A 16,107-nucleotide genomic window follows, 5' to 3' on the forward strand; every position below is an offset into this window, starting at 1 on the left:
AAATTGGCACCAGACACTGCCATAACAACAGATACAAAACCTGAAGATGTATCTCCACTGCTATGATGATTAATATACACCACACCAGACCTTCCAAGATCCATGAAGACATGCACATATTGTATCTCATCCACTGCACTAAATGCCCCAATAACAACTACGTGGGTGAAACCAATCACTATATTCTCAAATGAATTCACAGAGAAAAATGATAAAAGACAAAAACATCATATCACCCTTGGGTAAACACTTTTAACAAAATGATAACTCCACATCTGAACTCCCACTCCTCATCCACAGCAGAAACCTGCACAACATCTTAAAAAGCGGAGCCTTGAAGTTTAAATTAATAAATTTGCTAGATACTAAAAATCATGGTCTTAATAAAGACCCTAGATTTATGGCTTTTTACAACAATCCATAACCCACTAACCCCCACTTATTTGTCCCATGACTGCAGTGGTGTTAATGGTCCACTTCACCTTGAATAGTTCCTTAAAATATGTGTTAACTACTTATGCTAGATAGTTTGTTCCATCTTGTATTTAGCTGTGACATTGTTAGTACCTTTCCCAGACCTGAAGAAGAGCTCGGTGTAGCTCAAAAACTTGTTTCTTTCACCAACAGAAGTTGATCCAATAAAAGATACTACCTCAACCACCTTGCCTCTCTATGATTAAGCTAAACATTCTTAGAGTTAGTCTACACTTAAACCATACAGCTGTAAGAGCGTTTATGTGAGTTTTTCATACCCCTGAGTGACAAAAGTTTTGCTGACAGAAGTGCTAGTGTGGACAAGGCCTTAGGTGAATATATGAAGATGTGGACTCAGTGAACTGATATCCTTGGACAACAACCTGAAGTGTTGATTGAGGTTATTTGTGCTTACCTTGGCCTGATATTGAGACTACACTGATATTGATGCCAAATTACAAAGTGATTACTTCTAGGGTGCTGGCACCAAGCTTCTGAGAACTTTCAGACAGAAATATTGTGTAGAGACCTGAATACAGATAATTTGAACAAGCTATGGTTTTATTTGCACAATATTTTATTAAAATCCAGTATTACAAAATTCTTATTACATTCTATGCTATTATAAAAAAACTAGCTTTATCACCAGATGACATTAGAAATTTAGTTTTTGATTTAAGCCATTGTCTGCAAGACCTAGAAAAATAGTAAATATTGAAGTATAAAATACAGATTCAGGTAATTTTATGAGTTTCCTAACCTAAGGACTTTACAGTTTTGGTTCAACTATGATTATTTATCCTGGGTTGCTCTGTTAAGTTAATGAATACATATGGCATATAATTTAGAAGTGTGTCTATGAAATTTTGTCCTGTGTTGTTTTTTTCCCTTCTGACAATTGTCAATACAATTAATCTATTTAGTATATCCCTTCAAACAGAAAATATTAATAAAGGAAAGATGTAATACATAGGTTGTTAAAAGTACAAAGGTTTTAAGAAAGTACACACAGACCCTGTCTACACTTACTTCCGGGATTCAGCGGCAGTTGACGGGAGTTACGCAAGCTACGCTAAAAACTTGCATAACTGCCATCGACTTCTGGGCTCCTCTTCTGTGCGCCATCTTCACTGCACTGCGCTGACGGGAACTGTGTTCCCATTGATGCAGTGCTATGCCACTTGTGAAGGTGGTCTTAGTACATCGATTTCTGGATCGACTGAGTGGGTCTTCACTGACCGCTCAGTCAATCCAGAGCAATCGATCTGATGGCGGCGACTTTGCCGCCGTCATTGTAGCCGTAGCCAAAGTTTTAATTTTGTACGTAACCTTGAAAAGGTTGTAAGTCAAGAGTCAGAGGTTACTAGTAACACAAAGTGTGCATATGTGACAACAAGAAGACTATATGAATATATTTGGCTTATGGAATGGCAGAGGTTTATGCTTTTAATGTAAATAATTATAAATTAATGATACCAGGGACAAAATAATAATAATAGAAGCTATAGGTTACAAAGAAGCACAGTACTAAATGGACTAGAACATACATTTGATGTTCATCATATGTAATACACTTTAAATCAAGAACAGCTTGTGTACAGAATAAGACTGTGTATTTCTATCACTTCCCTGAGACAATAAAAAAGATACAGACATCTGAGACATTAGTATTTGCTTTAGGATTGCTATAACAATTGTTTGTGTGTGTTTGAAGAAGGAGGGATGGTATATAATGATGATATAACTGTAAGTTATTGTTATAATAAACATATTGTGCCACAGAAAGTTAAAAATATTAACATGAAGAAAATTTAGGGCCCATTTCTTGTGCACTAAAAACTCCTAAGGAATTCAATGGAAGTTCTGAGTGTACAAGAAATTCAGGATAAGGTTCATAGTATTAAGTTTTATAAGACCCAAAAAGTATACACTCACATATTGACATTGTACTTATTTCCTTGTAAACATAATAGCAGTGTGGTAACCTGTTAGGAGCAACTGCTCAAGATCTGAGGTGAAATCCTGGCTCTATTTAAAGTTTTGCTGTTGTCTTAAATAGAGCCAAGATTTCACCCGATATTCAGCTTGAGCTCCCTCTGAAAATTAGATCATATGTTAAAGTAGCTTGAAATCTTGTGAGTCAGTGCAGTTCAGACTCATCAGATGGGTAACGTTGCTGGGATGCAGAAGTTGAAAGATTGCTGCTTGTCTTGCACTGACCAGTTAATAGATCCACTTTGTGGATAATCACTCTGATCCAGGCCATCAGAAAAGTCCTTTAAAAATTATAATATCAATAATACTTATCTCCAAAATTAGTCCCTATGCTCACTGTTTGATCTGCCTCTAACCCATGTTTTTAATTCCACTTTTGATGAAGTTAGGTTGGACAGCTGTAAGAGAGTGGTGAAAGGCAGGTATATCAGCTCTAGAATGGTAAAGGCCCTTTTCCCTAAGAGCTGAAAAGAGTTTACCTCAGGTCAGCTAGGGACATTTGAGTCCAGTTAAGGACTGCCAGTAAGCTTTAAAAACCCCTCTTCTGGTGCAAGAGACAGGAAGGAGAGATGAGCGGCAATAGGGGCAGTGGCAGTAGAGAGAAAAGGCTTCTCCTACGTGGAAGGTTGCTCTCCTTCCCCTAGGGGAAGCAACCAAGCTAACTGACTACACCCAAAAGCCAGCATAACAAAGCAACACCCCAGAGAGGGAGCTGGGAGAGGTATTCCCTTTTTGTGTTATGAATTTGTTTCTTTTGTTTGGCTGAAGAGTGCTGCTTGGGCCTATCCTGAGGCCCATTTTGTAAATAGTGAAAATAAATTTAAGTGAGGAATAAAAACTCTTTGGAGTGGGACTGATTTACTCCCTCACCCACACACCTCCATCACCAGAGTGGGAAAAGCTGAGCCCAATGAGGCACCTTGCCCACATACTTGAAGCCTACAATTTTCCTAAAATATCTGTTTGGGTTGAAAAAGTATTGTCTTTGGATGTAAATAACCAAATACAGTTTTGGATATTTTTCTTCTTCTCATTCTTTTGTATGTCAATAGTGGAACAGTGAAAACAAAAGCGTAACTACAGTTGGATCTTAAGGTCTCTTATCTAGTCCAGAGCAGAGGGGGTAGCTGTGTGAGTGACTGTGACACCTCCAGGATTTTTTTAAACTGAAGTGGTATGATTAAAAAACAACTTATTTTGGAAAGGGATTGGAACATTTTGGATCAAAGTATTTTGTGTCATTTATTTGTATCTTGGTATTCAAAGACTGTTAAGGAAATTGGTCTCCCAGATTTAATTTCCTCTAGGAGACTAGTTATATTGCACTCTATTATGCGTCATGTGTATTTTTTTTAAATAATCTCATCTGCAAAACATCTGGGAAAGATAAAGAATCATAAACAAATGTGAAGACTTCATACACATTTTTTCATTTTGCTTTAAGCATACCATTTTTATACTATTTTGGATGTTCTGTTTGGAGGTCCTCTCTCGCACAGTTTATAATCTGTCTTTCTGCACATGTGAAGAGTGCCTAGCACAAAATGTGGGCCCTACAGGAATATATATAATAAATAATAATAATATATTACATACATTTTTAGAGGTTAGAAACAAAACTTTTGGATTAAGACTGAGATTTGACATTCCAGATGTGAGATGGATGGATTTAGCGTGAATATGAGTCTGAGGCCATACTTTTTCTGGTATTGTTTCTTTCTACAGTATTTTTATGTGATTACAAACTATGGCCAGTTTGATCCAGCACTTCTGTAATTGTATTCTGGCTCTTTAAGAGCAGGCATTCTGGGATTTGTAGCCCACATGATCTATATGATTTATATGCCTGGGAACAAGCCTGCTAGGAGAGAAAGCAGGGTTTAAAAAATAGACTTTTTTCATAGTGGAAGTTAGACCAGGAAAGAGCAAGGAGTGCATGGGAAACTATATGTGAATAGCTGTGGCTGTTGGATCCCTCTCGCTAGAGTATTTGGAAGCAGCTAGTGATAGGTAACTAGAAGCTCATGGAAGACCTAAGAATCTGGAACTGTTGCGGACCTCTCCAGCTGAGTGGTCCTCTGTAGCTGAGAGGTGAAAGGACTGTTGTGAAGCCCTACAGAAAGGACTATTGGCAGACCCTAGTGAGAGTGCTGTGGAAGCCTGAGGGGAAGTATTAAGATTTTGAGATCTAAGTGATGTGGTGAGAAGAAATCCAAAGACAACCCAAGCCTGAGGTGAGGGTCCAGAATAGGAGGGGACCCTTTACAAGAACCAGCCAGAGATGCCAGCTGTAGGAGCAGCTACAGAAGCAGCCAAAGCAGAGACCTTTGGAAAATACATTTCAAGAACTTTAGTTTTGACTGGATTTTCTCTGCCCTGTGCTGATTGGCTGCTTTGCTCCAACCATCCATCCCATTCTCTCAGTCTTTTCACCTCCATTTCACATGCCCCTCTTACCTTGTCCCTGACACTTCTGTTCGATGTCCCCCCCTCTTTTCACTTTTTTCCATTTCACTTATCCTCTCCTAATTAAACCCTCTTAAAAAAACTGTAGAACTAATGTAGTGTTTTCTGCCATTATGTTGTTCACTCTGCTTGTGTCCTATCCCTTCCCCCACCATGTGTCTGTCTTATCTATTTAGATGTGCTCCAAAGAGTTTACAATCTACTGCTCTGTGTTTCCCCAATGACTAGTATAATGGGCCCCCATTCCTGGTTAGTCCTTAGGTACTACCATAATAAATATGATTAACATAACAGTCATGTTGGGGATATAATTGTGTTTAAAGATTTGATTAAGTCAGGGACATTTTGGAACTATACATTTTTGTATTTGAGGTATGAAATCAGACTGTCATGGAGGAAAACTAAGGTACAATTGCACCTAACCCCCATCATCATAGTATGACAGTCTTTAACCTATTCATCTTCACAACACTCTTGTAAGGTATGGAAGTACTATTATCCCCATTTTACAGAGGGGGAGCTAGGGCCAAGGGCAAGATCCACAAAAGGACTTAGGCAATACAACACTCACTAACTTTTAGATACCTTCTGACCACTGGAATACATAGCATCAGGTTAGACACCTAGGCTCCTTATGCGATCCATGACAAGAGTTAGGTGCCTAATTATTATTATTTGTATAATTGTAGTGCCTAGGAGCCCCAGTTATTGATCAGGACCCCATTGTTCTACATGCTGTACAAAAACAGAACAGAAAGAGGTTCTTGAGAATGATATTCTCAAAAGCCAGCATGCTGAGTGGGAAGCTGCCTAAACTAGCTAGTAGGCAATACTGAGGAAAGGGGTGTGGCCTAAGCCCCACCCCTCAAAGGTAGTTAGACATTTATCTCAGTTTGGGATTTTCAGTTGTAAATTCTCTCTGCCTAAGTCATTTTTTTTTCCAAAGAAGGACAGGAAGTGGTGGCAGCAGTGGTTAGAGTTCTCATTTGGGATGTGGGAGACTGGAGTTTGGTTTCCCCCCTCTGCCTGATGGAGAGACGGGATTTGAACTTGGATCTCCCCCTCCCATTAGGCAATGGCGTATTCTGAGGTAGGTCTCCTTTAGGCTTTTCTGTTGAAGCCGTTCCACTCTGTATAAATAACTAAATACTAACTGGGCCAGAGAGAAGATGAGAATGACTCTATAGCCCAGTAGTTAGGGCACTCATATAGAAGGCTGGAGACCCAACTTCAGATTCCCTCTCTACATGAAGCAGAGGGGAAAATTGAACCGAGGTCTCCCACATCCTAGGTGAGTCCTGTTGTAAAAGCTATAAAGAAGACAGAACCATCAGCTCCTGCTCCTCCATTTTCTGTGGTGTAGGCATGCTCTGAGCACACTTATTGTATTGGGCCCAAAAGGCAAGATAGGTGGGGGAATGCCTAGTTAGTGAAACGTGCTGGTGCTTAGGCATGAGCTAAATGCCATCAAGATTGTGTACTTTCCCTGCTGCTGAAATTTAGATGCATTGGGGACTTTTCCAGTGAAAAGATGCCTAGAGCGTTAGGGAGCTGCTGAGGTTTGTGAATGAGAGTGGTGCCTAAATGTTGAACTTCAGCAGCTAAAGTGGCAGTTAGATGCCAAGGTCCTCCTGATGAATCCTAGGGGCCTAAGTCATTTTTGATCATGAGATTTAGGCTCCTAACTCAGTTATGTGGAACAGTGCTGAGCAGATGAACACCTACATATCTTTAAAAATTTGGGATGTTGATCCATGTTAGGAACCTAAATACCAATTTAGGGAAATTAATTATAATGATCTTATGAAGTAAAGTTTTTCCTGATAAAGATAGGCACTAGTCATATTTTAAAATAAGCAAGTACTCACTTTCCTAAAACAGATTACTCCACAGAGTAAATAATGTATATACTGCATAGGGTCTACTTCAGTTGCAAATATTGGTAGAGTACTTAAAAAATCTGATGTGCTTAAAATGTTTTTTGCTATTGGTTTTTTTAGCTGTTGCTAGTTGCTCTTCAAATTCTTTTTCAGCCTGGCTTATTATACTTTTACACTTGACATGTTAGAGTTTGTGCTCCTTTCACTATGCCTCAGTAGGATTTGACTTCCAATTTTTAAAGGATGCCTTTTTACCTCTAACCACCTCTCTTACTCTGTCATTTAGCCATGGTGGCACATTTTTTGTTTAAATTTGGCATATACATTTAATTTGATCCTCTATTATGGTGTTTTTAAAAAGATTCCATGTATCTTGCAGGCATTTCACTTTTGTAACTGTTCGTTTTAATTTCTGTTTAACAAGCTTCTTCATTTTTGTGTTGTTCCCCTTTCAGAAATTAAATGCTACTCTGGTGGGCTTCTTTGGTATTGTTGGTACCCCCAACAGGGATGTAAATTTAATTACACTATGATCGCTATTACTAAGTGATTCATCTATAATCACCTCTCAGACCAGATCCAGTGCTCCACTTAGGACTAAATCAAGAATTGCTTTTCCCCTTGTAGGTTCCAGGACTAGCTGCTTCAAGAAGCAGTGTCTAGAAATTTTATCTCTGCATTTCATACTGAGGTGACATTTACCCGTCAATATGGGGATAGTTGAAATCCCCCATTATTACTGAGTTTTTCTATTTTTATAACCTCTCTAATCTCACTGACCATTTCACAATCACCATCCTGGCTAGGTGGCTGGTGGTATATTCCTGTTGCTAATTCTTTTTATTCAAGCATGAGATTTCTATCAATAGAGATTTCTTCATAGGTCAGATTTTTTAAAACATTTTATCTTTTTTTTTTTTTCCCCTCTACTCTGGATCCTCTCCGGTTTGTCCACATCTTTCCTACAGTGTGGTGGCCAGAACTGGACAAGGTACTCAGCTGAGGCCTCACCAGTGCTGAGTAGAGTGGGACAATTATTTCCTGTGTCTTACATATAATACTCCTGTCATACACCCCAGAATATTAGCATTTTTCACAACTGTATCACATTGTTGATTCATATTCAATACATTATCTACTATTATCCTCATGTCCTTTTCAGCAGTACTACCACCTAGCTAGTTATCCCCCATTTTGTAGTGGTGCATTTGATTTTTCCTTCCTAAGTAAAGTGCACTTTACTGAATTTCATCTTGTTGATTTCAGACCAATTCTCCAGTTTGTCAAAGTTGTTTTGTGTTTTAATCCTGTCCTCCAAAGGGCTTGTAACCGCTGGTGTCATCTGCAAATTTTATAAGCATACTCTCCACTCCATTATTGAGAATATTGCATAGTTCTGGACCCAGGACTGCCCCTGTGGGACACCACTAGATACATTCTCCCAGTCTGACAGTGATCTATTGATAACTAGTCTTTCAACCAGTTATGCACCCACCTTATTGAAATTTCGTCTAGACCACATTTGACTAATTTGCTTATGAGAATGTCATGCGGGACTGTGACAAAAGCTTTACGAAAATCAACATGTAGCGCGTTTACTGTTTCCACCCATCCACTAGGCCAATAACCCTGTCTAAGAAGGAAATCAGAAGTTTGACCTAATATGAAAAAAGAGGCAGAGCATGAAAGTGATTCCAGGAGGAGGGAGGATGAATGGAGTGATTGGAGAGAGAGATTAATCATAGTTCAATAGATCCACAATATTCTATAGTAATGGCTCAAAACATCTTAGCAATAATACCATTGTAAATGTATTTATATTGTGACTGTAGTGTAGTGTGTTGGAGCAGTACTGTAGAAAAATGGTTAACTACTTCCTTTGGGTGTGCAACTCCCAGAATGCCAAAATAAAATTATCCTGTGATGCACCATATTTCACAAGTCTGTGGGATATAGATCGTAGGAATAAGCAAAGGTAGGAGGCTTTCGAGTGCCTGGAGTGGGACCGTTTATTTTGCTGTGAGGTAGTGGTATTGCTAAGTGGGTGGAAAAGCTGCTGTGGGCTGTTTTGGGGGGTGGATGGGCATCTGGTAAACATGCTTTTTTCTTTGTCATGGAGATGACTGTTATATCAGTGGGAAGGCTGATAAGCAGTAGAGAGCTACTCCTGTAGAATTCCAGAGGAGTATTTTTTCCTTTTTTAATAAGCATCAGACCTCTTAATTAGAATCCCGTGTAGCTGTTGGATGTCAGCTGAAATGTGCAGGTGCCAGTCTACAATATGCAGCTTCAGCAGGTATGTTAGATACATCATCATAAGGTCACTAACCAATCAAATCAAATTCTTATTCCATAATGACCATTTGTATGAGTGTGTGTATAATACATTTTGTATAACATGATTTTATGTAGTAAAACTATCCAGTATTTATGCAGACCTACCAGTATCATGCATTGGATATGACACACAATTGCCCCTCTCAATTGCCCATATATAAAATGTACATAAATGTATATCAAAGGCATTTGAGTGTTGTGAGTTACAGTTGGGGGGGCAGATCTGAATAAGCTGACACCTCCTGGGAGAAAGGGGTGCTTCCACTATCCACATCTTTTGAATCATGTTTTTTAAAAATAACAATATTAATTTTAATAGTTTTCTGTAGGGTATTGATTTACTTGATTAATCAGCCAGATTGTGTATCAATAATCATCAATCATCATCATCACCACCTTTTTCCAACACCAAGTTTAGGTAGAGGTGAGGTAATGAGCAAATTCCATCCTTGTCTGTTAGAGCCACCATTTGAACCTGTTGGAGGGTTGCCTAGATGGCTTTATATGCTGTATTATACCACTGTTTCTTTGGACATCCACAGCCTCTCTCACTGTGCACTCTTCCACAGAGAATTATTTTAGGTAGTCAATATGGAGACATTCTAGCAACATGGCCAAAGTATTGTAGTTGGCACTTTTAATGATTGTAACCACACAATAGATATTCAGTTGTTTACAGGTGTCAAAGTTTATTACTCTGTTTAGCCTTGTCAAGCCAAGAATATGGTGGACGCACCTCTCTTTTCAAAAGTTTATGGCTTTTGCTTCAGATGCCAACAAATCTGCCATGTTTTCATTGGAAATTCCAGTGGGAGTTAATGATGACAGCATTATCTCCTGCTCTGTGCTTCCTACTCCTACATCAGAGAGTTCTTGAACGAATGTATTGCCAGGGGGCAGGAAGCATTGAATGAAGCAGGTCATTTTCACTCATGCCTAGAGATCCACGGGATTTCTCTGGGATTTCTCAGTGTATCTTGTGACATATACGTTTTAGAGCGCTATGCTCCCTTTAATTGTCTCAGAACCGTGATCAACATGGCCCCAATGAGGATGAGCTGGGAATTCTATGTCATGGACTACATTGCATTTTCATAATAACTTTTCCTCTGCTGTAGACTTTCCCAAGGAGGGGATTATATAAGCTGTTGTCTCATATTTGCCCCTCTCCTTATATATTCTAGCAGACTTGTAGGGATTTCAGACATCCAGCAGAGTTCAGAGAATGAACAAGAATCTTCCTGCAATTGCTAGTGTGTGCTGGAGATGATTGAGATGCTGAGCACCAGCACTGAGAGCAGTGCACTCTCCTGTAGTCTTTCCTGTATTCTGAATGCAGCTTCTGCTGGTGCCCAGCGAGTGAGGAGGCAATGAAGGAAACAGCCTGACACGAATGCAGGGGGATGAGGAGCAGAATGGAGATGGCAACAATTTCCTCACGAGTTGCCTTAGAAAAAAGCCCTTGGACTCCTTCTCCCTCAGTAAGGACCTGACTCTCTTTGGCTTCTAGTAACTTCTCCACATTCCCCAGTCAGAAAATGCTCTTTCCAAGCTCCATTTCTGCAAGGTATAAGAGATAGTCTCATGTCTCTCTCTTTGCCCTTCCCACTGTTCCGTGGCACCCTGAATGGGAAATAAGTGACAATTTTGCTGATATCAAGTATTCAGAAATTATGAGTCAGGCCCCTTAAAATCATGAGAGTTAATAATAATAATTAATAATAAATATAGTAATTAATAATTAACAAGAAAATGTGCAATTATTTTTATTTGTCATTTAATTTCTGAGCCCATAGGTATGCTCAGGTCATGTTTTCAAGCTTTCTTCAGGAACCCCGAGGGCTAGAAATGTAATTTTTTTTAAAATTAAAGCTGAGATTCTCCTGTAATCATTTGACTCCAAGAAAAACAACTAACACAAGACTCATAACAAAATAGTGAGTTGGTAACACTGAATAATAATTCCTCACTGGTAAGAAATGTTACGTATGGAGCTGCACAAAACTTGGATGCTATGTTTGCAAGGCATGTGTCTGTTAAAACATTTGAGTATATTTCACCTGTATAGTAGTAGTGGGAAAAAGAAGGTAAATAATCTAGGCATATTAGGTTATGAATGGTGAAAATAGGGAAAAGGGCACCTGGAAGAACCACTTAGACTTTCTTTTATATAGTTATAATTGGTTTGTCAGCTAGCCCTGTCTTTCTGATTTCTCAGCCAGGATTTCCCACTGTTGTTATGTCTGCCAATAGTTAGTCACATACGAAAGCAAGTTAACTAATCAATGAAGTCCCCTTTACAGTAGGTGGATTTACAGGGTGTGTACTTTGCACATGATCACTGCTGAGACTCAATCTCAGTCCCTTATAGTTAGTACTGTTAAAATGGATGATAAAAGGTAACACTTCATGTAAAATATGAAGGATATGCTTTCTGCATGCAATACACTAATTTTCAGCTTTTCTTTACTGTTTTGTAATTTTGTTTTGAAAATTGAAGCACAGATATATACACAAACTTGAATAAAACAACTTTTCATTGATTTGTTTTCTTCTGCAGGAAATTACATCAACAATTTGAAATGTATAAGGAGCAAGTGAAGAAGATGGGTGAAGAATCACAGCAGCAGCAGGAGCAGAAGGGTGATGCCCCCACCTGTGGTATCTGTCACAAAACAAAATTTGCTGATGGCTGTGGCCATAACTGTTCATATTGCCAAACTAAATTCTGTGCACGTTGCGGAGGGAGAGTGTCTTTACGCTCTAATAAGGTATGGAATTTGTTTTAAATAAGTACCACTGAGTTTTCATATTGATGCTGCTTAATGTAGTGTGATGTAATTTGGTACAGAAGTTCTTTGAAGATTTTTTTTTGTAATTTGTCCACAGTTAGTTACTTTAGTTATTGGAAATATATCTGCTGAAAAAATGGCTCTCCTAGGACATACCTGTGCCTGTCTACAAGTTTACTATCAATTGCTCAGAATCACTATCAATACCTTATGGTTATTGCTCAAACAATTTTTCCTTCAAGGAGGAAACTATGATTTAGGATCTATTAAGACCTTTGTTCTTTTGACAAAGAATCCTCATTAGGATTCTGGTCCACCTGTGGACCAGTTAATATTGCTTTCAATTTAACACATACCACAGTTTTGCTGTAGGATCATACAAGTGCATCCTTGCACCTGCATGGATCCAATTACAGGATTGGTGCCTATGTATGGAAGGAAAGGAATTTATTTAATGACAATAATGTTGGGGTATTTAGAATTAGAAGTTAGAGCAAGAAATTGTTCCTGGCTTTGCCTGCTCCAGGCTCACTTGGATAAGTCTTATAGCTTTATTTTATCTCAGTTTAGTAATGGGTATGGATTTACCTACCTCCATAGTGTCATTTGAGGGAGCTATTAAATGGTGTTTGTAAACTGCTTTGAAATTTTCACATAAGAAGCAGTACAAAATGCCAAGTATGTACAGAAAAAACCCATTAATCACATTTTTCAGTTTTGGGAATGTGTGTTTCATTTTAAAAAGATTAGTGTGCTAAGAAATAATACTCGGTGCTATCATAATGATTTGTATTATGAGAGATCAAGTGGACTATTAAATTGAATTAAAACTTACTTAATCAATTAAAACCAGAACAGCAGAACTCGAGTCATTACCAAAAATATTTTAGTTTAGTAGAGAAATTAGTTTACTGAAAGTTTTAGATAAAATCTCATAAACGATGGGAATAATGGCATAACAATGTAAATCACATTCAGCATAGAAGTCTGACTCAGATTCAGACAGATTCAGATATTCAGGACACTGTTCTGAACTTTTTATTTTTATGATAATCTTTTATGGGAACATGCATGATTTCTTTCAATAGAGTAATTGGCACAACATGCACATAGCATCCCTCCTAATCTATGCAGAGTAAGATAAATGGGTATGAATTTTACAGGAAGTTGCTCTCCTTATCATATCATTAGGCTAAAGTATACAGGAAAAGTAAGAGGTTCAATACGTATGTCAGGAATTGATGCAAGTTATAAATCAGAGAGTATACAGAAATCTTCTGCTCACTGATGGCTAAAAGTACCTGAGAGTATATAAATCTTTCAGGCTGTGTTGAACATAATGAAAATTAGCTAAAAATAAATATATTTTAAAAGATTTTTAGTGCCTTTTATCCTGAAGGATGTCATATACAATTGTTGTTTTTGATAACTAAATAAGGTTACTACATTATTTTTGATATAGAGAATACAATCAATACTGTGATAATTTTATCTAGTTATCAAAGGCAAAATTGGACGGTCGTTAGGGTAAAAGGAATGCACAGGAATAAAAATTTGGCCATTTTTGGAGGGGCACTTTCTGTGCCCCCCAGGGCTTGTGGCTCTCCCCTCTTCCCCCAGCTTCACAGCCACAGGTCTGGAGGAGTTCACTCTCTCCTGGCGGCTGGAGAAGCTGGCTGTCCCCAAGTGGCCCCGAGTCTAGAGGAGCTGTCATCTCCTGTTCCAGCCCAGGGCAGAAGGAACTCGTTCTCCCTTCCCTGGTCCCGAAGGAGTTCTGTGCCCCTGCCCATTGGGGAGGATGTCGGTGCCCCTGCTTGCCCCCCCTTGCGCACGCCCCTGTTTAAGGGCAAATGCTGTACACTCAAACATCATGAAATGAAGACACCTCTGTGGTGGAAAGTGTTATGTTGAATCGTTTTAATTGCTTGTATTCAGAGAGAAAGAAACCAGCACAGGGAGCGTCTTTATTGAACTAATACTAAAACCTGCCAGGATTGGTTGAGCTATCCCCTAATAGTCTAACTCTATTGCTATGGTAACAAGCTAAACTCTGTTGCTATGGAAACCTAGGCAATAAGGCAAGAGACAGAATACATAACATATTCCTCCCCCTTTAATGAAAACACCCATTTAACAGAACGATCACTAAATTAAGGAATGAAGGTAGGTTGCCTCATTTCCCAGCTAAACCCTGGGAATTATTTTGCCCCGTAACTTGGGTTTGCCCTAGTTAAAGATTCAGCCATTGAGGGGGCCTTCTCTCTCTAGGTGGATTACAGTGGACTTCTGGTGTTCTTGTACTGGAAGGTGTTATTGGTGCAGGTCTAACAATGGGCTCAGGACTCGAAGCTCAAAAACAGGTGAGGATGTTGATTCTGCTCGAACAGAGGAGGGGGCTGTATCTGCTGCAGAGGTGGATGGAGAAGAGGAGTCAGGAATGAGTGACTCCTGACTTGATGATATCTCACCTGTAATGGTGAGGTCAGGCAGTTCAACTGGAGATGTGTCCTTGGGACATGTATGACCTGGCAACAACTGAGCTACATGCTGCCGCCAGGTGAGATCATCTGCAGTCTGGACGGTGTATGAAACAGATCCTGTCTGGGCAATGACTGTAGCAGGGACCCATTTAGCTCCAGAAGTATAGTTTTGAGCTAGGACAGGCTGTCCAGGACTAAAGGTTCAGCTTTTCACTCTGTGTGCACGTCTGATTACTAGGTTTTGCTGTTGACATTGCACAGGCTTGTCGTGCTTTGGCGGGTTTCAGCAGATCAAAGCAAGGGCGCAGCTGTCATCCCATTACTAGAAAGGCCGGGGACGCTTTAATCATAGCATGAGGTGTGTTTCTGTAGGATAGTAAGAAGGTGTCCAGAGGCTTTGGAATGGACGAACGTCCTGTTGCAGGTCTTAAAGCTTCTTTCATGGTCTGCACAAACCTTTCAGCCAATCCATTGGTGGATGGATGACATGGTGCTGAAGTGATGTGATGTATCCCATTTGCTTTCATAAAATTTTCAACCTCCTGAGAGATGAACTGCGGTCCGTTGTTGCTCACAAGTTGTTCTGGCAGACCAAAACAACTAAAGATTTCACGCAGTTTCTGGATAGTACTTTTAGAACGGCATTACAGAGACTTCTGGCCATTTAGAGTGGGCATCTACAACAATCAGGAACATGCTTCCTTCAGATAGGCCAGCAAAATCAACGTGAATATGCTGCCACGAGTTTTCAGGCCAGTCCTCTGGGTGTAGGGGCGCCAACTGAGGCACATTCCTCACACTTTGACATGAAGTACAAGCTCTTGCCTTCTCTTCAATGGCACTGTTCAGCCCTGGCCATCAAAAGTAGCTTTGTACAATTTCTTTCATGTGCACTATTCCACAGTGTCCTGAATGTAGCTGTTCTTACATCTGTGATCTCAGTAGTGGTGGAATAATGACGTGCATCTCCCACAACAAGTAACCAGAATGGATTGTTAACTCCATCGTTCTGGACATGTAGGGAAAAAGGTCGGGTGAGACCTGAGAGTCCATAGAGATGTTCCATGCATCACTAGGTCCATAACTTGGGACAGGACTGGGTCAACGCGAGTTGCCTTCTTTACTTGAGTAGCAGTGATGTGTGTAGTCTCTACCTGTTCAAAGTAGAAGATTTCTTTCTGGCCAGTATCTTGATGTTTAACTGGTAAAGGCAGCCTTGAGAGACCATCTGTGTTGCATTGCAGAGTGGATTTCCAGTATTTGATGTCGTGTGTGTGCGGAAAGCAACAATGCTCATTGTTGCTTGTGACTAGCAGCCAGTGGTGGAATGCCTGTGCGGGGTCCAAAAATTTATGTTAGAAGTGGATGGTCATGAGAAGTGTGAACTTCCGTCCAAACAGGTACTGGTGAAATTTCTGAATTCCGAAAATGATTCCCAGTGCTTCACATTCGATTTGAGCATAGTTAGTTTTTGCTTTGCTTAAGGTGCATGAGGCAAAAGCAATGGGTCTTTCCTCTCCTGAAGCCATAATGTCTGACACGACCGCTCCCCCTCCGTAAGGGGAGACATTGCAGGCCAACTGCAGAGATAAGGACGGATCAAAATGCTTCAGAACCTCTGAATTTAGCAATGCGCGTTTATCCTTGTTAAATATAACATCACAGGCTTCAGTCCATTTCCAG

General features: G+C 39.6%; 1 protein-coding gene across 1 annotated transcript in view; it reads left to right on the top strand.

Moving 5' to 3' along the window:
* Positions 1-16,107, top strand: part of RIMS2 (regulating synaptic membrane exocytosis 2) — a 738,692-nt gene that overhangs the window by 184,607 nt on the left and 537,978 nt on the right. Inside the window, exon 4 of the mRNA XM_067537355.1 lies at positions 11,713-11,923. Coding sequence (XP_067393456.1) covers positions 11,713-11,923 — 211 coding nt within the window. The remainder of the gene's footprint in view (positions 1-11,712; positions 11,924-16,107) is intronic.

The sequence above is a fragment of the Emydura macquarii genome, unplaced genomic scaffold (assembly GCF_026122565.2).
Source record: "Emydura macquarii macquarii isolate MOO-44397 ecotype Brisbane River unplaced genomic scaffold, CSIRO-AGI_Emac_v2 contig_383, whole genome shotgun sequence".
Classification (NCBI taxonomy): Eukaryota; Metazoa; Chordata; order Testudines; family Chelidae; genus Emydura; species Emydura macquarii.